Consider the following 22,890-nt stretch of genomic DNA (forward strand, 5'->3'; position numbering starts at 1 on the left):
ATGAATCACATTAAGGGCGTGTTCGGCAGACGGACAGGAATAGGAATAGGAATGAGATTGCAAAAAATTTGAACTAAATTTTACTGTTCACGTGGGAAAAAAAAAAATTCACTCAGAGTGAATTTTTTTTTTCACACGTGAACAGTAAAATTCGAACACGCCCTAATAGTCAGGGGCGGATCCACTGTAGCACCGGGGGGGGGGGGGTCAGCTGCCCCCCGCTGGATTTTCAAAAATAGTGCTAAAAATCTGCTTTTCGGACCTCTGCCCCTCCCTGAAATTCAAATTGCCCCCTGTAGTCCATTCTGGAATTCTAATAGACGGAACGTAGCCCATATAAACTCTGAGCGAAACAAATTAGCGGAGTGCAAATAGGCGCTGATCCCAAATAGCGAAAATTAGTTGAACCAAAATATTTTTATTTATTTTATTTTATTTTTAATTCAAAGGCAGAGGCTGCCAAGTTGAACCAAAATGTTGATTATTTCAAATTCCCTATAAATGTTGAATTGTTGATTTTTTTCAAGTAATTTAGGATTTTTATTATATTGATTGGTATTTTTTTTTGTTATGTTGAATTGTACCCGATAAGCTATTTGCATCCGATTATTGCCCCGCCCTGACAAAAATTTTGCGTCCGCCCCTGCTAATAGTATAGCTTCACTATGTGCAGATTTTTGGGAGCGCATTAATACTGTGATTTCAATAATTTTCCAGACGTTAAATTTCATCTAAATTACATATTTGCTAAAAAATTATTGGAACCGCGCCATTTATGCGGTACCACCTATTTTTTGATGAAAAAAAAGAATCATTCGGTGATTCGGTTCCTTTCTCGAAGATATGATTTTTTTTTATTTCTAAAAAAAAAGGTTCCTCAAAATGCCTCAAAATATTTATTTTCGTTGCTAAATGACTCAATAAAGTTATTCCTAAATTCATCCAAATAATTATACTTTTTGGAATTTTCTCCTTCCGCATACAACATTGAGTTTCAAATTATAAAATATAAAAGACAATTTTATCCTTACACTCATAAAACTAGATGTCACTCCAAAATTAAAACATCCTTTTAAAATGGATTTATTCTTCCGAACTTAGCGTCTAAAACATCAAATATAAATATCAAAACCAAAACACCTCAACTTCATTTCATCAACAACAGATTTTTCTTCGTTTGATCATTTTTTTTCGTTGATAATATGTAAAATCTAATGGTTCGCGCTTTTTACCGTTTTGTGAAAAAGTGATGCAATTTATTACACTTCCATGGGTTGCTTTATTATTGTGCGGGATCAGCGGTGAGGCTAGGATTTGAGTAACGGGTAGGCAAAAATTGGACTCGGATTCGAATAAATTAACGGGTTCAGGTTCGGATTAAAGACACGATTCAAAAAAATAGCAAGAAATATACTAACTAGTAGACTAAGAGCATCTACATCCCTAAAACTCAAAACGATTTCTAAATAACTGTTAACTACTTTTTAGAAATTATGGTTTTTAAAGTTTCTAAGCTCACATCCCTGAAACTCATTTTAGAGTTTCTATTAAGCCACGTCAGCAACAAATTAAAAAGGAGAAACAATTTGAGCCAATCATTTGGCCAACATAGAGTTTATAAACAGTTTCTTAATAAGAAACTTTCCTGCATAGTTTCTAAATAAGAAACTCTCTCACATTCCTGAAACTGGATTAGAAACTGCCACGTCAGATTAGAAACTCTAATAATTTCAGGGATGTAGATGCTCTAAGTCTTTAACTCAATAAAAAAATTTCTGACAAAACCGAAAACAATATACCAGTAAGTAATCCTAACTTAATGCCATGTTCATGTCCTCCAGACATTGAATACACTAATTTGTGTCCACTCAGAAATTGTGGGGTTTTACTGATGAATTGTTTTGTAAAATTTAGAACCATCTACTGAGATAATGAAATAGCATGCAATTGTTATATGTGAAATTTATTTTTGAAAGGGCTACATATATTTTAGGGACTTTATCAGAAAGAAATTAACATACAAACAATTTAGAGGTTTTGATGCTTGTTTGACTGATCTAATAAGTGAAATTAGCATACAACAAGAATCACCGGATGTTACACAATAAGCTTTAAGGCTACTGGAAAATCGATCATGGCAATGCGAATCTCCTGCTGACAGCTCTGATTACCCAATACCTATTCCCAATAAACCAATAAATTAAGAAACTAACTAGACAGTGAAGAAGAACACTAGGGGCGGAGTCGCGGAGGAGGAGGCAGAGGCGTGATCAGAGCCGGGAGACAAGACACATTAGTTAGGTTAGGCGGATGAAGGCGAGAGCGCAGGAGAGAGCGGAGCGTTTCTTCCCTTTGCGGGCACAGGCGGAGGGCTTTTTTTCCTCTTCTTTTTCTTCGCACAGGGCTAGCGGAGAGAGTTTTTCTTTTGTTTTTTTTCTTTGCTATGGGTTATTGAGGCCGTTTGGGCCTGGAGTAGCTAGTCTAGTGAAAAAGTCCGGTCCAAAAAAAAAAAAAAAAAAAAAAAAATTCAGAGGTAGGCAAGTGCCTACCCCTGTTACACATTAGACTCGCCACTGTGCGGGGTCCAACTAATGAATGAATTGATTACTATATTTGTACGATTTTTTATTGAAATTATTGTGTAGGGTTCAACTAATTATAATATCTATCTCATTTTAAAATTTTAATATTTCTTCAGTATATGTTCTGTTTTTTTAGGACGTGTCCGAAAAATAGCTCTAGTATATAAACACGATGTGTATCAAATTTGAGTTAATTTACAATTTGATTGGTAATCCACTAATCCGTCATAAAACTGTTTAAAACTCTTATCTTACAAATTAAATTGTTTGATTGAAGGTTAAATGTTTAAAGAATTCATCCGAATTTGATGCATATGTTTTTAGAAAAACGAAGAACACGTCTAGATTTTAATTTTTTTTGTTTAACTCATATTCTTCAAAATATCAAATACGCTTGAGCCTAGAACTATCCTTTATTTAATAATCTTCTTTTATTATTTCTTTTAAAACTTCTACGATTTAAGCTGAATTTATTTTGCTCTTTATTCTTTCATTTTTTTTCGTTAATATTTATATTGCATGTGGCTACCTTATTATTTGTTTGTCGGAAAGAGAGAAAACATCCGTGTTATCATTTCGATTTTATTCTGTCCCATTATATGCATTTTGTTCTTCCTTATATCCACTTGCTAAACTTCTGGCGAGTACCTAAACAAAGAAATATTACTGGCAGCAAGTTGCTATAATTTTTAGTGCATTAGTTGGTGTTTTTCAATTATTTTCTGGTACTGTTGTACACGTGCACCTGAAGTGTGATGCTTGGCATTGCATGTGAAATTAAATTAAGGCAATTTCTAGCATTAATGATGGTTTTTATTTCTGTAATAGACCGTACCTAAACACAGGCAAATTACTAGTTTATACACGAGTTCGGCACTATTTTTCTATTTAGAAATAAAATTTTATTATCTGCTGAAAAGGAAAGGAGTCGGGAGGTTTTCGAAAAATAGACAATACCGAAAAAAAAAAATGTAAACGTGGGTACATCGCTTGCACCGGATTTCTTTTACGGTAATGTTTACATCATTTATGTTCATATTTACAATTTTTCAATTTTTATTTTTTCAATTTGTTATCGGGTGCGAAAAATTTCAATTTTTTCAGCGATCGAAGCAATATGTTCATATTTACATCGGAAAATTTAATTATATTTTTGAAAACCTAACCGCTCCTTTTACACACTATCATGCATCTTTTCTTATATTTTTTTGGGTCAAATTTTAGGTTTCTACCTGTTCGTCTAAACTAATAAAGGACCATATCAAAAAACTTGTAAACACTATATTACACATCTTTTCTTATTTTATTTTTTTATTTTTTTCAAAATTTTTATGTTTCTACTTGTACATCTAAACTAATAAAACTATAGAAGACCAAAACAACAAAACAGTAATATGAAGTTTTCCTTCGAAAATCAACCAAACCATCCTCCCAAACCCCTGTTCAAATTTTGCAAATATGAACCCACCATAATAAAAAATTCCTCTCCACAAACCTTCACAAACGGTTGATGAATGCACCAACAGCTTGCATCTCCTTGGCAGCCTTCTTCCCTAGCGGATCTGAAATGAAATACACATGAATTTCATCTTTGGTTTCATAAACCTCCACCTCTCCACTCCACCCACTGTTCTTCAACCCTTTAACATAGGCCAGCCCTCTCTCCCTGAAAAAATCCCGGCCCGACACTGTCACGAGCACGCGCTCACAACCGAGGTTTCTCAACCCCTCGATCCACGTCAGCGGGTTTACAGCCGGGTGGTCAATACCCATCAACCCACCACACACAAATTTCCAATTTTTCTCGAATGTGTCCCTTATCCACTTATCACCGGGTTCGGTTCCTACTGGGTCCTTCCCCCAGAAATACGGGTTTGATAAAATTAACCCTTTAATCTTAACACCCGATTCGGATTGATCCATTCCAGCCCTTATTGCCGCATCATGTGCAATGTTGCCTCCGGCACTATCTCCACCCAGAAAAACCCTATCTATGTCTCCATGAGCAAGAAGCCATGGTTCAGGCCCAGATCGACAGTTACTCAAAGCCCATTTTACAGCCATCCATGCATCTTCATATGCGGCCGGGAGGTGGTGTTCGGGTGCTAGACGGTAATCAACTGAAACTGCCACCACCTCGGCCTTTGATACTAGCACATTAAGATAGTGGTGATAAAATTTAGAGAAGGCCGATTCAATTACAAATGCACCTCCATGAAAGTAAATCAATACCGGGAATTTGCGGCGTTGCTTCAAGTCAGTTCCAATTGCTTGCTTGGGAAGGTATAATCGTACCGACACGCCTTTTGCTTCATCAATTTTTACATCTTTTGAGTTGACGCCAGTTAATGGGTCTATACCGGGCGTTACCAATGGGATGTCGGGAAGCCGTTCGACACGGCCGCTCTTGTAAAGCTTGACATACGGCGAGAAATCATACTCAAGCTCATCATTGAGTTTTGGATCAACAATTGAGAATGGCTTTTCACGGAATGATTCAATTGAAGGAGATTTTCTCTTAATTTGTGGCGAGTGTTGTTTGTTCTTTGGTTTGTCGATTGGGATTTTGATCGGGATCTGGCGCAATGGTAGAATAATTACTGAATCCGGTATGGAATCCTTGCTAAAGATGTAGAAGAGTGAGAAGAAGATAAGAATGGAGAGTGCGGTTTTGATGAAGATAGAGAAAGAGGAAAGCTCTCTTATGAGTTTATCCATACTTGATTTGAATTTGATCTGTCGCCTCAGTACCATATGTTCAAAAATCTAACCTAATACAATACATGGAACTGCATCGATGGGGTTTTTAGTTACGGTCTAATTGGGGAACGAATGACGTGTGCTAGTAGAAGCATCGGATGTGAAACCTAATGAAATGAAGAATATTGGGTGAAAGAGAGAAAAAGCGGTGTTGAGAGAGAGACATGATGAGTGTAGTGACTGCCTGAGTGGGATGGAGGTCTTGGAGCGGGGCTGCATGATGCCGACTGCCTGGAATTCATATCACCTGAGGTAACTCAAATTTTGAGTTCGGATGGGCACCGTCCGAGCTGCTTTTGTACGAATAGTGAAGGCATCGATTGATTCAGATTGTGATTAGACGGTCCGGATTCAAACTCAAAATTTGAGTTACTTTATTAAATCCGAAATCGATTGCCTGGGCGGCTGGGCATAAGGTTGATCCCGGCCTCCCGGGTTTTGTTGCTTTATGCAAATCATAAATAATGTAAATATTTTATTGAATATCAGTTTCTCACTGGCACGGCTAAACAATTTTTAATTAACTTTTATTTAAAATTTGAAATACAATAATCAAGATTATTTTAGTGTGATATTCAAAGAATGCATGTAGAATATCAAACGATATTTAAATAGATATTAACATTTCTATTAACAAATTTCTTATTTTTAATTATTTTAACTAAATTAAAAAATATTGTCTGACCCATTATTGTATATAAGCGGAGTAGCGGACTAACAAATGGGCAGCGTGCTTGTTGATCAAATTAGTATCATTGTTTAATGGTTGGATATTAATTTAAGAAATTTTAATTATGAAAGATTGGAAAACCATACGTTACCTGATATTCAACGCCAGGTGGCATTACTTGAGTTTGTGCGGCATGATCACTAAAAAGTTAGACCTGAACGATCCGTATTTTCAGCTACCAAATAAATTGACGACCTAAATATTTGCAATTTCGAGAAGCTAGTTGAAGTGCTTTGATTTTATTTTACATTAAAATATCATATTAATCAAAATTTAGAAAAATAAAATTATGATTATTTACATGCATGTAAGTTATATTTCAAATTTATACAGTTGAAAATTAATTTATATATTGTTCATCCGACTCTTTTGAAAAAAAAAAGATAAGATACTGATCAAAATTAATTTAGTAAAAAAAAGTGTGGATTTGCGTATTATTCGTTTTTTGACATTACCAAAGCGAACTCCAAATAAAACGCAAAAAAAACATATAATACATTTTATTCGCGAATAAAATGCGAATAACGAATTATTCGCGAGAAAAATGTGAAAAAAATGCCAATTTTTATTTTTTTTATTTTTTTAGAAAACTTTTGTTTGGGGGTGTTTTGGGTTTTTTTTTTTTTTGCTTCTTTATTATATCGAATCATTTCTGAATTATATCCGAATCATAAATTTTTGACCCTGCCGAACCAAATTCAAACTATTCGTTTGTCACTATGCTAGGTGCCAATTCTGCCATCAACAGGAAGACTCCTCTCATCTTTTTTATTTCTTGTTCATATGCTAGGTATGAATATGGATAGGCAAGTGTCAAACTATATATATTTCACACTTAAGGCCAATTTCGAGGATCTGAATCATCTGATGGATTTTGCTTGTTCATGTTAAGAATTTGGAGATATTCTACTACAGATGTGGTCTCCTGAAGACTCTCAGACTGTGCTGGCAAGAGTCTCAGAAGATAGAGCTGATGAAAAAGCCTAAGTGGAACTACTTTTTACTTAATTTTGTATTGAGCATGGTTGTTCAGAAGAGCAACCAGTATACTGGTGTTCTCTTATGATCATCAGTATACTAATAGAGCTTTGTTGCTCTCTTATTTTGAGTTGGTATACTGATGTTACTGATACTGACAGTCTTTTTGTTAAATGGGAGAGTGTTATATCTAGGTATGGGAACAAGGATAATCTAGGGTTATATCAGGCAGCGTGCCTTTGAAAAATTTGTGGAATGATAGCTAGCTAATTAAAATTGGTAGTCTTTATGTAACTTAACAGATTGATTTAAAATAAAACGGGCTCTTTGGGTCTTTTTTTTTTTCTAAAATAAATAAAAAATTATTCATCCGAAACTGTGGACACTGTATATTTGCGCTCATTTCCTTAGGTTGAAATCGAGGACAATTACATGTAAGCTGGTGGATTTAAATGCATTAATTTCCTTATTTTCTTTGGTGCAGCCTACAATGATATTTGGTCAAATTGAGGGTAAGTTCAACATTTTGACAAATCAGACTGTTGAAATTGCATTTCTTGCAAAAGAAATATGAAAAATCAACGAGGTCCGACATCCCACCGAAATTTATATTTTTACCATTAAAAATGATAAATAAAAAAAAATCACAAAATCTGAAATTTTTTATTTTTAAAACGGACGCAACGTAAAACTGTAGTTATAAATTGGATGGCTGCAGCTTCACGTTGAATCCACCAACTTTTTTTCATTAACTTTGACCATTCAAATAGTTTGATTGAATATTATTGGACCAAAAAAATGTGGGGCTCACCATAAATTGGAGAAAAAAAAATTGGTGGACTCAATCTGAAGTTGCAGCCATCACAATTCTAATTGCAATTTCAGGTAGTGTCTGTGTTAAAAATAAAATTATGATAAAATTGTGGTTTTTTAGTAAATTTTTAAATGGTGAAAATAAAAATTTTGGGACATCCCACCATCGTTTTCGGAAAGGACAGTGCTATCTCTGTTGATAACTCGGAGAAAAATACTAGAATATTTAGAATGGAACAAGCAACACAATTGTAAATTTTTTCTTAACTTAATGAATCAATAGTGGCGTTTTGCCTGCTGCTACAGAAAAAATATTACATTTTTTATACCGTGATCAGATTCGAATCGAGGAGAATTTGGTCATTTGATGAAGGAGACGGTTCTGAAGAGTGGGCTCGAATTTTGGAGAGAGAGATGCGGTCCAAAATTGTGTATAAATAACAAAGTGGTAGTGTAGTGACCTTTGGGCTTTTCTTTATTTGTTTAGTTTTTATTGTTAAGTTTTATTTTTGTTAAACTGGGCTGAGAATTTGTTAATGGCAGAGTTAATTTTGGGGATGGTTGAGCTGCGTAACAGCATCAATGATCCAACCGTCACAGACTCACAATTCACAATTTTAATTTCCACTCGGTGTCGGAGTGTCCGTGTGTCTCACCGTACGGCCGTATCTTATTATTTTTTTATCTCTCTCTACTTTTTAGAGAAATTCCTAGTGTGTCCATATAAAGTTTTAAAATAGTCCCGTCAAAGGTAAAGGTTTTTTTATGGGTTCTGTTGCAAAATAAACTCCTAACTAGGGGGGAAACTGATGCACAGAGGCTGTCAGACAACACAGGGTTGCGTCTTGTGTGGCGGTACGGTGGTCGAAACGGATGTTCATATGTTCTGGGAGTGTGCATATACGGCGCTATACTAGCGGGCTCTACTACATTCATTCAATGGTGAACGGCTGGTGGCGGGTGCTATTTCGCACTTGCATCTATGGATAGTAGTCTCTCGAGGTTTCGATGTTAATCGAAAGAAAATTTGGGATACGATATGGGCGGCAGGGTTGTGGGCTATTTGGTGTGAGAGGAATAACAGGATATTCAACCAAAGGACGAAGTCATTGCATATCCTGGTTAATGAAACGAGAAGAGAGATTAGACAGTGGATTGACCACTGCTAGGGTAAATTAATAGGACTAAGGGAGCCAACTGTCAATAATAAAAATTTAGTGTGTAATTTATCTTTTACTCAGCATTTGCCTACTTGGGACATTGTAAATAACTTTCGTATTAATGAAAATCGTACAATGGCAAGTTGCCATCTTACCCTCAAAAAAAAGTTTTAAAATAGTCAATTTTTTCATCAAAATATCGTAATATCATAAAATAGTCAATTATCATACTATCATAATAGTCATTTTTTAATTATTTTTATAATTTGAATTGACAAATGTGTCCTTTAATTTTTAAATGGAAGTGTCATTTGCTTCTAATTATTTTTTTTCTTCTCTTTTAATTTGCAGACGATGCTCTTCTCATCCGACACCTGAAGAAATAAAACCAAAAGAGAAAACACCAACCAACTAAGAAGGAAACAAAAAATAAAATCTGCACCACTGAACCTAATTAGGCACTGATCCTAATTAGTAAGAAACAAACAAAGAATAAAATCTGCACCAGTAAAGGAAACAAACAATGAAAGTGACATTTCATATTAGAGGAGGGTTCAAATGCCTCCATTTTTTGTGCCTCCATTATGCCTCTATTTTTAAAAACTTTAATAACTCAAAATTTAAATCTTAAAATAAAAAAAAACCGTTGGATATGAACTATATCATTTATCTATGCATATGTAAAAAATTATGGCATTTCAACTTTGTTTTGATTGTCATCTTGAGCTTGTAAAAATGTATACAAATGTGGATAATTTCTAGACGTTGATTTTCCAACTTATTAATTCATATAAAAACAAAATCAAAATGTGATAATTTTTTATGGGCACATAGAGGAAATAACATAGATCACATCTAACGGTTTTATTTTGACATTTAAGTTGTAAACTTTTGAGTTATTTAAGTTTTTAAAAATGGAGGCATGATGGAGGCACAAAAAATGGAGGCATTTGAACCCTCCTCTTCATATTATTGTCTTTCTCAAGAAGAAATGGTTCTGATGAAGTGAAGATCAATTCAATTTTGTTATTACACGCTGAATGTACTGGTCCGAATTACTAACACATGTTATTGACAAAAGAAAAATCAGATTCGAAATCCCGATGTCTAAACCCTGAAGTCGGTGGAATAGCTAGTTCTCAGTGGTGCAGATCTCATCATTTGTTTCCTTCTTAATTGGTTGGTGTTTTTCTTTAGTTTTATTTCAGGTGTTGGGAGGAGAGCATCCTGTGCAAAAGAGGAGGAAGAGAATTATAAGTAAAGAACACTTCAATTTAAATTAAAGGAACATATTAGTCAAATTGTAATTCAATAATTAAAGGAAGATAGAAGAAAACAGTGTTTTAAAATACGGTTTTGTTCATAGATATGGAAAGTCACTGCATATAATATATGCAAATTTATATGTAAAAGTACATATACAATTTTACTATGTATTGTTAAAGAAATATAGACAAATTAATACACAAGAGTTGTCTAACACTTATGCCTCTAATCTTAAAAAAAAGTGTTGTCTAGTCTAGTACTTTATACTCCTTATTATATTTTAATTTCTTTCAATGCAAAATAATTTATGGACATTTTTCAAATCTGTATGGACTGGACATTCAAAACCGCATGAACTTGACTGCATAAAATTTTGTATGCAGAAGGCCAATTTAAAAGCACAGGAAGAAAAAAAAACGTCAAGTTAAAATGTGAAAATTTCGGATATTATGATATTTTGATTAGAAAATTGGTTATTTCAAAAGTTTGTACGAGCATAGACGAATAAAGTAAGTTATAATGGGAGTCATTAATTTTCAAAAAATTTGTACTTAGAAAAAAAAAAATTATGTAGTTCAGATTTTATCGAATACTGTAAAATTAATCCTTATTTGTACCAATAAAATTTTATATGTGACATCTATGTTTGACCCTATAGCTGAAAAATCTAACTCCGATGAGCCCACTATAAATTTTCCATTTTTATTATTTCAAAGACATGTTGTGACGGTTGGACTAACTGAAATTTCAAAATTAAATTTCTGAAAACAAATTGAACCATTAATCTTAAATTTCATCGCAGTTGAAGATAATGTGTGCGTCAAAACTATTTTTACTTTTTTGTGCTCGTTCTTACATCAATAAATTTTGGAGTCCATCACATAAATTTGTTATTTGAGCATTTTTACATTTATTTGAAAAATATTATCAAATAATTTCACTGCTATGGCTATGGGACATCATGCCTCTGTAAATATGAATTTGGAGATGCCTTCCAAAAATGTTTCAAAAAAGAAAAAAATAGAACAAGAAGAAGAGTGCTGAACATAAACTCCAACAATAAAATCTCCATCTACGTGCAAAACCTCAACAAAATCACTTTCAAGGACGATTGATAAATGAAATTACATATTCCATCTCTTTCAAAGACTTCTCAGAATCCGGCTTGGAAAGATAATACACATGATCCTCCCCCATTGTTTCATACATCTCCACCGTGCCGTTCCAGCCGCTCTTCTTCAGCCCCTCAACATACGCTACGCCTCTCGCTCTGAACAAATCCAGTTCCGACACCGTCAATAGCACGCGGTCGCACGTGAGTTGCTTCTTCCATTCCTCCGGTGAAGATAGAGGGTTGACGTACGGGTGATCAATCCCGTATTTCTCCCCGCATACGAACCCCCATGTGCTCTCCATGCGCCACCTCACCGCCGCGTCTCTCTTCTCCTTTCCCACCGGCTCCTTCCCCCAGAAGTACGGGTTCATCAGTACCAACCCTTTGATTCTTACTCCATCATCCAATCCCTCTCTCCCGGCTAGCATAACCGTGTTATGTGCTATGTTCCCACCAGCGCTCTCACCGGCTACAAATATCCGGCTTAAATCACCGTGCTCTAGTAAGTATTTCTCTGGGCCGGATTTGGCGTTCGCCACAACCCATTTAACCGCCTTGTAGGAATCATCATATGCAATTGGAAGCCGGTGCTCTGGTGCTAACCGGTAATCAACCGAGACAATCAGAATACTTCCATTGAGGACTAATGTTTTAAGGTATTTCTGGTACACCGGCGCGAACGCCGACTGAATGACAAAAGCACCACCATGGATGTAGATTAATATCGGGAGTTTCTCTTTGCTCATGGTACCGTTGGTGAAATCGGGCATGTAAAGACGGGCAGCAAGGCCGGTTTTTTCATTGATGATGACATCTTTGGAAACAGTTCCTGGAATTGGAAAGGCCGAGGCGGGGACCACAACGGTGCCATAGTGGCGTTCGACACGACCGCTCTTGTATAGACTGACGAAGGGAGGGAAGTCATACTCCAGCTCTGTGTCGAGCTTCGAAGAAAATTCGACAAAATTCGAATCACCTGACCAGGAACTGATCTCATCCTTGGCAAAAAGATAAAGCAGAGTTAATAAAAGGACAAGAGGGATATATTTTTTAAAAATTGGCGAGGCACAGATAGAACTCGCCCCTGCTTTGGAGGGATTCACCATTATTTATCTTTGAAGTGGAGAAGAGAGTTCTGGCTAAAATTTGTGAAGAAAGGCATTGGATCGGTAGAACAAGGAATATGTTGACCTGGTTGCATCGTTCGACGTGCGAGGATGGTATTCGTTCCTCATTGGCTATTTTAGTTTGAAAATTTATTCTCGGATGGAGAAGTAGTGTCTGTATTAAATTATTCATTCATTGTTTATTTGTTTGCACGTTGACTTCTTCTCAGTTCTCGGAGAAGATAATTAAAGCTTGATTATGATCCTTTTTGAATTTTCATAATAAGATAAGTGAGAAATAGTATTTCTGGACTTGAACAGGCCCATATAATTTCAAGCCCATAAAATATCAAGCTAAAATTACCATTTCAGATAGGATCTAACTTCCTTTTTTTTTCTTTCTCCTTTTAAAAAAAAATATATATATATATCATGTGACCCAAAATGTAAGAAGACATAAATACATAATCTAGCTTGTAATAATTTATCTTGCACATCCAGCATTACAATTTCAAACAATTATGGAAATGTGTGTACAAAAGTAATTTCAAGCCCATAAAATATCAGCCCAAAATTACACTCTTACCGCATGGACTATAGTGTTACACCTCTCCTTGTTTCTTTTTCCGGACGTAAATTCTTTCTTTGAAAGGACTACCAGAGCCGCACGATCCTCCTAATCCATCCATCCATCCACACAAAATCAGAAAATATCACAAGATCTTTCTCTTTCTCGTTCTTCTTGGAGTACAAGTTTTTCGCGTTTCCACTGTCCACACCCCCAGTCGGACGAGTCCGGATCTTCTGTGGTCTCCGGCTCAGGTGGAATGCACGGGTCCTTTGATATTCGTGCCAAAGAAGATCGAACGGTCCTGATCTAAACTCAAAATTTGAGTTACCTTAGGTTATATGAATTCGAGTCGAATTATCTCAGTTGTTTTCAGTAACGACAGACTCCATTCTTTATCCCCTCTCCCTCCCTCCCTCCAGAGGCCTACCACTCTCTTGGGAAACAAGTCCCAAAAGCACAACTGCTAGAGTACGGCGCCGTCGGAATGGAGAGAGTGGCGTTGCTCCGCTCCTTATCGTGCTCCACCACGGTCGCTTGCCGCAGTCTTCTTCTGCGGGCCAAGCCGAGGTCTCGTCTCTTCTTCTCCTCCTCTTCTAGCCTGAGCCTCCGTGCATCCCAGCGTAACGTGTCTCGCGCCTTATCATCCTCCAGCAGCCTGCGTCGATGGACCTTAGGCGCTGTTCGTTCGGCTGGCGTCAGAAGGCGTTTCTATCTTTCACCCCGTGCCATATCCACCTCACCTTCTCCTACATCTCATGGTAATATTGAAATGCTATGGTTTAATTGTTTAAGTATCATTTTGTTACTGTTTTATCTGTGATGAAGTTTTAAATAATTTGGCGATGAAGTCAAACCTTGGCTTGATATTGTAAATTTGAGTGATAATTATAATTCTAGTGGAGTCACTTACCACAAAGTAATAAAATTATACATTTTGCAACAACTTAATTATAAGAATATGCTTACATTTTATAGCTGTTGATTGCTTCACAAATGGTGGTACGATAAGCTTTCCCAATGTAGACTTTTATATTTTTAGGTAGATAACACCAAATTAGGAGTATAACCAGGGATTCCTTTTTTTTTTGTTTTTTGTTTTTACTTTTGTTTATGTATTTACCAATAATGTTGCAGCCTAGGTTTCTGTCTAGTTGCTAATTTTGATTCATGACTTTCCTATATAAAGAACAGTTGATGAAAGAGAGATATCTGACATGTCTATTCAATTTTGATGCTTGCAGATACAGATGGATATGATTTTGCCGAAAAGTATGGATTCGAGAAGATCAGTGAGCAAACAATTGAAGAATGTAAATCAACTGCTGTGCTTTACAAGCACAAGAAGACTGGCGCAGAAGTCATGTCAGTGGTAAATGATGATGAGAATAAGGTTTTTGGCATTGTGTTTAGAACTCCTCCGTAAGTCCCTCTGTCCATGTAATTGTTTTTTGTTTGTTTGTAAATTTTCTTTTGAAATCATTTCACGAATTCAGTTGTTGTTTGATAACAAAATTATCACCGGCCACTTGTAAATGGACCGTACAGTGATATTCTGCTCCCAAGTTTGTAAACCGAAGTAATTTGGGAGCAAGGGACGGCAGAGGGGAGAAAAAGGCATATTAACCTTGTTCTCGGGTTCAAATTTCAGAAGGCAAATGTAAGTTAATGGATTAGAATGGGGACAGTTTCACTATTAATTTCTTCAAGATTTCTTCCCTTTCAATTTTGAGAGTAGTACAGACTTACCCTCTCATCCAAGTCCTTCCTTTCCCTTCCCTTCCCTTTAGGCCATGCTCCAAACAAGTGGAGGGGAGGGGAGAGGGGCAGCATAAAAAGTTTACCTCCTGTATGCCCCGTTTTGAGGGTTGCAAAATTTGAATAGTTTGTACATAGAGTTCACCTCCTCTCCCCTCCTTCTCCCCCTCAAAATATAATGTTCTGGAGCAAGTAAACAAGGGTTGGGCAGGTCTAGTCACCCCTCCCCTCCCCTTCTCTTATGTGCCCTCTTCTGGATCACAGGGTTACTTTCCTTTCCTTTTCTCCCGAACTCAGGAGCACACCCTAATATTGCTGTGCATATGACATAATGTACTGCTAATAATATATATGCTTCTGGACAAACAATTTTCTTATAATGAGTTTGCGAAATGAGAATTGTTTGAGCTGGAATTTCATGGTGATCTTGTGAACTGACAGGAAAAATTCAACTGGCATCCCTCACATCCTTGAGCACAGTGTTCTGTGTGGATCGAGAAAGTACCCTCTGAAAGAACCATTTGTGGAGCTATTAAAAGGAAGCTTGCACACTTTTCTTAATGCATTTACTTATCCAGACCGGACTTGCTATCCTGTTGCCTCGACAAACACCAAAGTATGTATGTCCTTACTTCTTATGTTGTTTATCTCCTAATTGGTTCTGGTACCATTTTGTGAGTTTACTAAATAAATTGCGCTATCTTATGATATATTTTTCAGGATTTCTATAATTTAGTTGATGTATATCTGGATGCTGTGTTATTTCCCAAATGTGTCGAGGATTTCCAAACTTTTCAACAGGAAGGATGGCATTATGAACTTGATAAACCTGATGAAGAGATATCCTATAAAGGTCGGAATTCGTATTTTTCATTATGTTTTCAACTATATTTATTTTTCAAGTAATTGTTGGCTGGTTTGGTTGATGATCCCAATAAAGATTCTTTTCTTTCTTTCCTTTTTGTTTTTTTTAGCGAGGGGTTGCCATTTGGGAGAGAAGCTCCCTTGGTACCTTTTTAGGCACCATTGTGTTTTTAAGCCATGAATCTTGTTCATTTCAATGTTTTTTCAACTATATTGGTTTTAAGTAGTTGGGAGCTGGTTTTGGTTTATGATCCCAATCAGGTTTCTTTTTCATTTGTTTTTCCATTTTGTGGGGTCGTTGCAATTTGTGCGGAGAAGCTGCCTTGGTACCTTTCTTACTGGGAGAATGTACAAATTGTCCTTCATTTTCAAACCAACAAACAAAATACCTCTCTTCATAAATTATTAACAAACTGCCCTTGTGGGCTCCACTTTCTCTTCCCTTTTCTCTCCCTCTCACTTCTCCCCATTTACTCTCCATCATTTTTTATTTAAAATGGAGGGTTATGCAACATACCAACAAATATAAACATATTTCCTTGTTGCATAATTTATCGTGTTTTATTTAATAAACCAATCTCTTTATGCAGTTTTTTTATTTCAAATGGAGGATTATACAACAGATCATAAAATATAAAATGCATCAAGATTGGTTTATTATTTAATGTTGGTCATTAAATTGCTTTCAATTTAAAAATTGTAATAAAATTATTTATTATTATGTTATTAATATTTTCTACTAGATTCATGAAGTCTGTAGCGAATATTATTTTCTTAATATTTTGTACTTTATCCATAAAATTTGTAGGATGTAGCAGATATTTTTTTTTTGTTGCTGATTAAATTGCATTGAGATTGTTTCATGATGTGTTAAATTAGTTTATTATTTTTGTAGCAAATATGAATTTTTTTGTCGCAAATATTTTGTACTTCATCACATCAAGATTAGTTTATTATTTTTGTTATATCATTTTTCAAGCTTACAGAGCAGGAACAGATACGTTTTATATCATTATTTATATGCACCCTTTTATATAATATTTTTAATCATCCCTTTTTACTACTGGTCTTATGTTAAATTCAACTATTTAAATTTCAATTGTCGTTTCTGGTAAAATATTTTTTTTTCCTACTGCAATTTCAAACTGGTACAAATAATGTATGGGGGTGTCATTCATTTTAATTCATGTCATGGAGCTAATTTAACACATTACGAAATAATCTCAATGCAATTTAATCAGCAACAAAAAAAATTAATAAATATCTGCTACATCCTACAAACTTTATGGATAAAGTACAAAATATTAAGAAAATAATATTCGCTACAGACTTCATGGATCTAGTAGAAAATATTAATAACATAATAATAAATAATTTTATTACAATTTTTACATTGAAAGCAATTTAATCACCAACATTAAATAATAAATCAATCTTGATGTGTTTTATATTTTATGGTCTATTGTATAATCCTCCATTTGAAATAAAAAAAATGCATAAAGAGATTGGTTTATTAAATAAAACATGACAAATTATGCAACAAGGAAATGTGTTTATATTTGTTGGTATGTTGCATAACCCTCAATTTTAAATAAAAAATGATGGAGAGTAAATGGGGAGAAGTGAGAGGGAGAGAAAAGGGAAGAGAAAGTGGAGCCCACAAGGGCATTTTGTTAATAATTTACGAAGAGGGGTATTTTGTTTGTTGATTTGAAAATGAAGGGCAATTTGTACATTCTCCCTTTCTTACCATTATATTAAAAAAAGTTTGTTGCAGGTGTGGTTTTTAATGAAATGAAAGGAGTGTACTCTCAACCCGATAACGTCCTTGGAAGGGTCTGTCAGCAGGTAATTCAGTTACTATGGTTATTTTCTTTTCTCGCCAATGACCAACATACTAGTTGAAAGCCCAAACCATGATTACTGACGGTAACAAGAAATGTTTTTCGAATGATAGAGCTTTTTATTTTTTTCAGGCAGTATTTCCTGAAAACGCTTATGGTGTAGACAGTGGCGGTGATCCAAAGGAGATACCAAAACTCACATTTGAAGAATTCAAGGTTTGTTCGGTGATAACTTTTCTTTATCCATTTGTTTGAAAAATATTTTTGTGGGACATGGATATAGATAGATCAGTCCTAGTTCCAAATAATTATCTCTTTTGGGGTACACAGGATTTATGCATAAGATATTTTTGAATTGATTTAATCATAATCATATTTTGTTTAATGTAAATTCACTGATTTTCTGCAGGAGTTTCACCAAAAGTACTATCATCCTAGTAATGCAAGAATATGGTTTTATGGGGATGATGATCCAGTGGAGCGACTACGTATCTTAAGTGGTAATGTACTTTTTTTTTGTGCTTTAACTTTACTGTAGATGTCTAGCTAACTATTATATAATTTGATGGGTTTTTTGTTATTACTTCTCTAGAATACCTTGATCAATTTGAAGCGAGCTCTGCTTGTAATGAATCGAAAGTTTTCCCACAGAAGCTGTTCAAAGAGCCTGTTAGGATAGTGGAGAAATATCCGGCAAGTGAAGGGGCTGATTTGGAAAAGAAGCACATGGTATGCCTCAATTGGCTTCTATCAGAGGAACCTCTCGGCATAGAAACTGAATTAACACTGGGCTTTCTTAATCATCTCCTACTTGGTACCCCAGCATCTCCCCTTAGGAAAATTCTCCTTGAAAGCGGCTTGGGAGATGCGATTGTTGGAGGTGGATTGGAAGATGAGTTGCTTCAACCCCAGTTCAGTATAGGTCTGAAAGGTGTCTCAAAAGATGACATTAAAAAGGTCGAAGAATTGGTTATGAAAACTCTGAAAGATTTAGCCGAGGAAGGTTTCACCTCTGAAGCAGTTGAGGCATCGATGAATACTATTGAGTTTGCTCTCCGGGAGAATAACACTGGATCATTTCCGCGTGGCTTATCTCTAATGCTTCGTTCAATTGTATGAATTTTTTTTTATCTTAAATGCATGGTTTTGGGTTTTATTGTGATAACACTGGTTACTTTTACTACAAGGGCTACAATATTTGATGTAGTTTTTCATTTTATCAGTTGCCTGTTATCTTTATTTATTTGCAAATATTTCAGGGCAAATGGATTTATGATTTGGATCCCTTCGAGCCTCTAAAATATCAAGAACCATTGCAAAATTTGAAAGCACGTGTTGCAGGGGAAGGATCGAAAGCTGTTTTCTCACCGCTTATTGAGAGATACATCTTAAACAATTCTCATCGTGTCACGGTAGAAATGCAGGTATTGACAAAAAAAAATGTTTTGTTGTCTTCCACCTTAATTTACTTACCTAAAGCTCCCAGGTTTGGTTTATCATGGTATTCTTTCCATGTCAAGTCCCCGAGCCTTATCCCTTAGGGTTACACCTATATTATCTAATCTTGTTTGAGCATTTATGACCATATTGTGGTTTGTTTGATGCATCGCGAAAGAATATAATTGTTGAAGGTTAAAATTGGAAGTATGAGTTGACTCTGGTACAATCTAAGTGCTACTTGCCCTAAAATTTTTAGGGGTATTAAAAATAAGTAATTTGGATACATGTCTAAGAGCCCAAACATAGTAGGGAATTTATTTATTTATCTATAAGCCCATTAAGGTTTGATGTTTGATTTAGACAGGTACAAATTCTGGTTTTGTGTACATTTTGCAAAAGCTAGAAAATTTTATATAAAAGCCCATTAAGATTTGATTTTTGATGATTCTTGTTGCACTGATGTATTGTATAATTTTTTTTAGCCTGATCCTGAGAAATCTGCCCTTGATGAGGCTGCTGAAAAAGAAATTCTAGAGAAAGTCAGAGCTAGCATGACGCAAGAGGACCTCGCTGAGCTGGCACGTGCCACCGAGGAGTTACGTTTGAAGCAAGAAACTCCAGATCCTCCGGAAGCTTTGAAATGTGTTCCCAGTTTGTCATTGCAAGACATCCCCAGAGAACCAATCCATGTACCAATTGAGGTACGTTAAATCATTTTTTTTTTCTGGTGTTGAAACATCAAGTTATAAATGATGTCAGGAAAATAGTTCTCTCTTCTTTTTAGGTTGGAGAAATAGATGGTGTCAAGGTTCTACAGCATGATCTTTTTACAAATGATGTCGTGTACTCGGAAGTTGTGTTTGATCTGGGCTCGCTGAAGAAAGAGCTTCTCCAATTGGTGCCGCTATTCTGGTGAGAAAGATAAATAATTAAAAAAATTCATGCATTGCATGAAAATGCAAAAATCATATGTGCTGAAATTCTTCTTATACTTTGTTTCAGTCAATCATTGCTAGAGATGGGTACCAAAGATATGGATTTTGTGCAGCTGAACCAACTCATTGGAAGAAAAACCGGCGGTATCTCAGTTTATCCCTGGACTTCACCGGTACGTGGAAAGGCTGATCCATGCACCAAAATTTTTGTACGTGGAAAGGCCATGGCATCAAGAGTAGAGGATCTATTTAACCTGGTATAGCACCTCTCTCTCTCTGCAATTCTCCCTCATTCCCCCTCCCTGTGTGTGTGTTACAGTGAGCTTATTTTTAATTTACTGCTTTTCACGTGTGTAGATGAGCTGTATTCTTCAAGACGTCCAATTTAAGGAACCGCAGCGGTTTAAGCAGTTTGTTTCTCAAAGCAGAGCGAGAATGGAGGTACATATTGTGAATGTTTGCATCAAACTATTGAAAAATTTATGCAATCATGATCTCAAGTGAAGTTACTAATATTCATTCTCCTTTTTTTTCTAGAACCGAATAAGAGGAAGTGGTCATAGTATTGCCGCTGCAAGAATGGATGCGAAGCTGAATGCTGCTGGGTGGATTTCTGAACAGATGGGCGGCATTAGGTACACAATTCAACCTAACACAAAATAGTTAGATTTATTCATTATGATCAGCATGAGCTATTTTCCCGTAAAATAAAATAAATGTTTCTGTTGATTCTTATTTTCTTGGTATAGTTATTTGGAATTTTTACAAGACCTTGAGAAGAGAGTTGACCAAGATTGGGATAGCATTTCTTCTTCTCTGGAGGAGATAAGGAGGTCTTTTTTAACAAAGGAAGGTTGCTTGTTTAATATGACTGCTGACGGGAAAAATCTTACAAAATCAACCTTTTACATTGCAAAATTTCTCGATTCACTCCCTCGTGGATCTTCTGGCCAGAGAAATTCCTTCCTTGATCAGCTCCCTCCAGTGAATGAAGCTATTGTTGTGCCAACTCAGGTGACCCCATTTATTGAGTGAAGAACACACAGTCCCAGAATTCCTGTTCTTATTTTATTTAACCGAGTATTTATCTATGTGCTACATTTTCAGGTCAACTATGTAGGAAAAGCCGCTAACATATTTGAAACAGGATATGAGCTCAAAGGGAGTGCATATGTCATTTCCAAGTACATTGGTAATACATGGCTGTGGGATCGTGTTAGGGTCAGTGGAGGTGCCTATGGTGGATTTTGTGATTTTGACACCCACTCAGGTACATGTGCTAACTTGTGCTTTCAATTTTAGATAATTGCTTGGTAGACCGTAGACATATTCTAACAAGGCTGTTACTATTGGCAGGAATATTCTCGTACTTGTCATACAGAGATCCAAATCTATTGAAAACACTGGATATATACGATGGAACAGCCGATTTTCTAAGAGAGCTCGAATTGGATGAAGACAGTCTTACAAAGGCTATCATTGGCACTATTGGTGATGTTGATTCGTACCAACTGCCAGATGCAAAGGGTTACAGCAGGTAAGGGACACGGAGTTATTCTTACAACAAAGTTGAACCTTGATATTTGAGTGAGGCTATGGTACTATGCATAGTGCACATTTGTCCGTACTTTGGATTAATATCTTCATTTTCAAAGTTTAAACAGTCGAACATGATCATACTTGCAGACTAATATTTACATTTTTTAGAAAAAAAGAATTATTTTTTTAGATAGGTAGAAAATCACTATTTTTGAATGGTCTAGAATCTTTAATCTATCTAAAAGAATAATGAAAATGTTCTTAAAAATATAAATTTTGATCTACAAGTACATTATCATTTGGTGATCATGTTGAATGGTTCAGATTGACTATTTGGACTTTGTAAATAGAGATATTGGTCCAAAGTACGGACGAATGTGCACTATGCACATTACCATAACCTCACTCTTGATATTTTATATTTTTTAACTTGGGATAGTTTAAACATAGTTTGATGTGTGAAGTAGATATGACTGGCCATTTAGCTAGGAATCTAGTTGATGGGTTCTTAGTCCGACATGTTAAGTCAATTAAAATAACCATCTGGTTTTCCTTTTAGATTAAGTCTGTTACTAATGTGCTGTGAAGTATAATTATATTGCGTGAAGTTCCATCCAGTCTTCTGATAAAAAATTTTAGCTGAATAATAATTGGAGGTTTTATGTCTTGTCTAATGAAATCTCATACTAAGTTTGCTCCTTATCCTATACAGTTTGTTGCGATATTTGCTGGAAATCACAGATGAGGAACGTAAGATAAGGCGTGGAGAAATTCTGTCTACTAGGTAGGGATATCTCTTCTGATATTTCTTCTTTACTCCTATTTGTGTATCTTTTGCATAACAAAATATTCATTTCATGAAACAGTTTGAAGGATTTTAAGGAGTTTGCCGATGCAATTGAGTCAATCAAAGAGAAAGGTGTTGTGGTTGCTGTTGCATCCCCGGACGATGTTGATGCTGCTCACAAAGAGAAGCCTGGATTTTTTGAGATCAAGAAGGCCTTGTGAAGATAGCTTGTTTTGTTGCTAGATAGGTAATTTCTCCAATTGAAAGTTGGGAGTTGGGACCACCTTTTGATCTGTTAGACTTTTAAAAAAAATCCCCATTTTTACAGGGTATAAATTAAATGAAAAGAGCTATACTGAAAGGGAACTTAAGAAACAGTTATCCAAGGCAAATTATCAGTTTAAGATTTCATTTTGGTTATTTCATATTTTATTTAATATTAAACCTCGCGATCAGACTTGATTTTTCACGTGCACCTATCTAAAGATATTTATTTAGTGGCTTGCTCAATGAATTCAGATATAGTGAGGTACCTGACCTGGTAGAATAAAATTCAGATGTTTATTAACCTGGCACAAATCTCAAAGACTCCGTACATATAAGGCTGGTCTGAAAAATCGCTCGGCTAGAATTTCCCTTGCACCTT

General features: G+C 35.6%; 2 protein-coding genes and 1 pseudogene across 4 annotated transcripts; 1 reads left to right on the top strand and 2 right to left on the bottom strand.

Moving 5' to 3' along the window:
* Window positions 1–3,964: 3,964 nt before the first annotated feature.
* LOC144553140 (putative carboxylesterase 2) lies at window positions 3,965–5,503 on the bottom strand. Its single transcript, XM_078301236.1, has one exon. The coding sequence runs from the start codon at window positions 5,334–5,336 to the stop codon at window positions 4,080–4,082; it is 1,257 nt and encodes a 418-aa protein (XP_078157362.1). The 5' UTR covers window positions 5,337–5,503; the 3' UTR covers window positions 3,965–4,079.
* A 5,754-nt stretch (window positions 5,504–11,257) lies between these two features.
* Window positions 11,258–12,708, bottom strand: LOC144553141 (putative carboxylesterase 7 pseudogene; annotated as a pseudogene). Its single transcript, XR_013511328.1, has one exon. The product of XR_013511328.1 is annotated as a putative carboxylesterase 7 pseudogene (transcript).
* A 737-nt stretch (window positions 12,709–13,445) lies between these two features.
* LOC144553151 (presequence protease 2, chloroplastic/mitochondrial-like) lies at window positions 13,446–22,658 on the top strand. 2 transcript variants are annotated; one of them, XM_078301248.1, is made up of 19 exons: window positions 13,446–13,838; window positions 14,322–14,499; window positions 15,277–15,451; window positions 15,556–15,688; window positions 17,477–17,547; window positions 17,676–17,759; window positions 17,953–18,043; window positions 18,136–18,656; window positions 18,803–18,967; window positions 19,466–19,684; window positions 19,768–19,895; window positions 19,986–20,175; window positions 20,276–20,359; window positions 20,456–20,553; window positions 20,668–20,932; window positions 21,026–21,188; window positions 21,275–21,455; window positions 22,170–22,241; window positions 22,324–22,658. In XM_078301248.1, the coding sequence occupies exons 1-19, from the start codon at window positions 13,565–13,567 to the stop codon at window positions 22,463–22,465; spliced, it is 3,234 nt and encodes a 1,077-aa protein (XP_078157374.1). In that variant the 5' UTR covers window positions 13,446–13,564; the 3' UTR covers window positions 22,466–22,658. The 2 variants fall into 2 exon arrangements, with proteins under 2 accessions (XP_078157374.1, XP_078157375.1); XM_078301249.1 differs by having other exon boundaries at window positions 13,458–13,838; window positions 14,328–14,499.
* The last annotated feature ends 232 nt before the right edge of the window (window positions 22,659–22,890 follow it).

The sequence above is a fragment of the Carex rostrata genome, chromosome 4, assembly GCF_964058835.1.
Source record: "Carex rostrata chromosome 4, lpCarRost1.2, whole genome shotgun sequence".
NCBI lineage: Eukaryota > Viridiplantae > Streptophyta > Magnoliopsida > Poales > Cyperaceae > Carex > Carex rostrata.

Excerpts from the sequence above, each read along its gene's own strand:
- LOC144553151 (XM_078301248.1), top strand. The coding sequence starts at position 13,565 with ATGGAGAGAGTGGCGTTGCTCCGCTCCTTATCGTGCTCCACCACGGTC. Across the intron at positions 17,760-17,952 it reads TCACATTTGAAGAATTCAAG|GAGTTTCACCAAAAGTACTA; the intron begins GTTTGTTCGGTG and ends GATTTTCTGCAG. Across the intron at positions 18,657-18,802 it reads CTCTAATGCTTCGTTCAATT|GGCAAATGGATTTATGATTT; the intron begins GTATGAATTTTT and ends CAAATATTTCAG.
- LOC144553140 (XM_078301236.1), bottom strand. The coding sequence starts at position 5,336 with ATGGTACTGAGGCGACAGATCAAATTCAAATCAAGTATGGATAAACTC.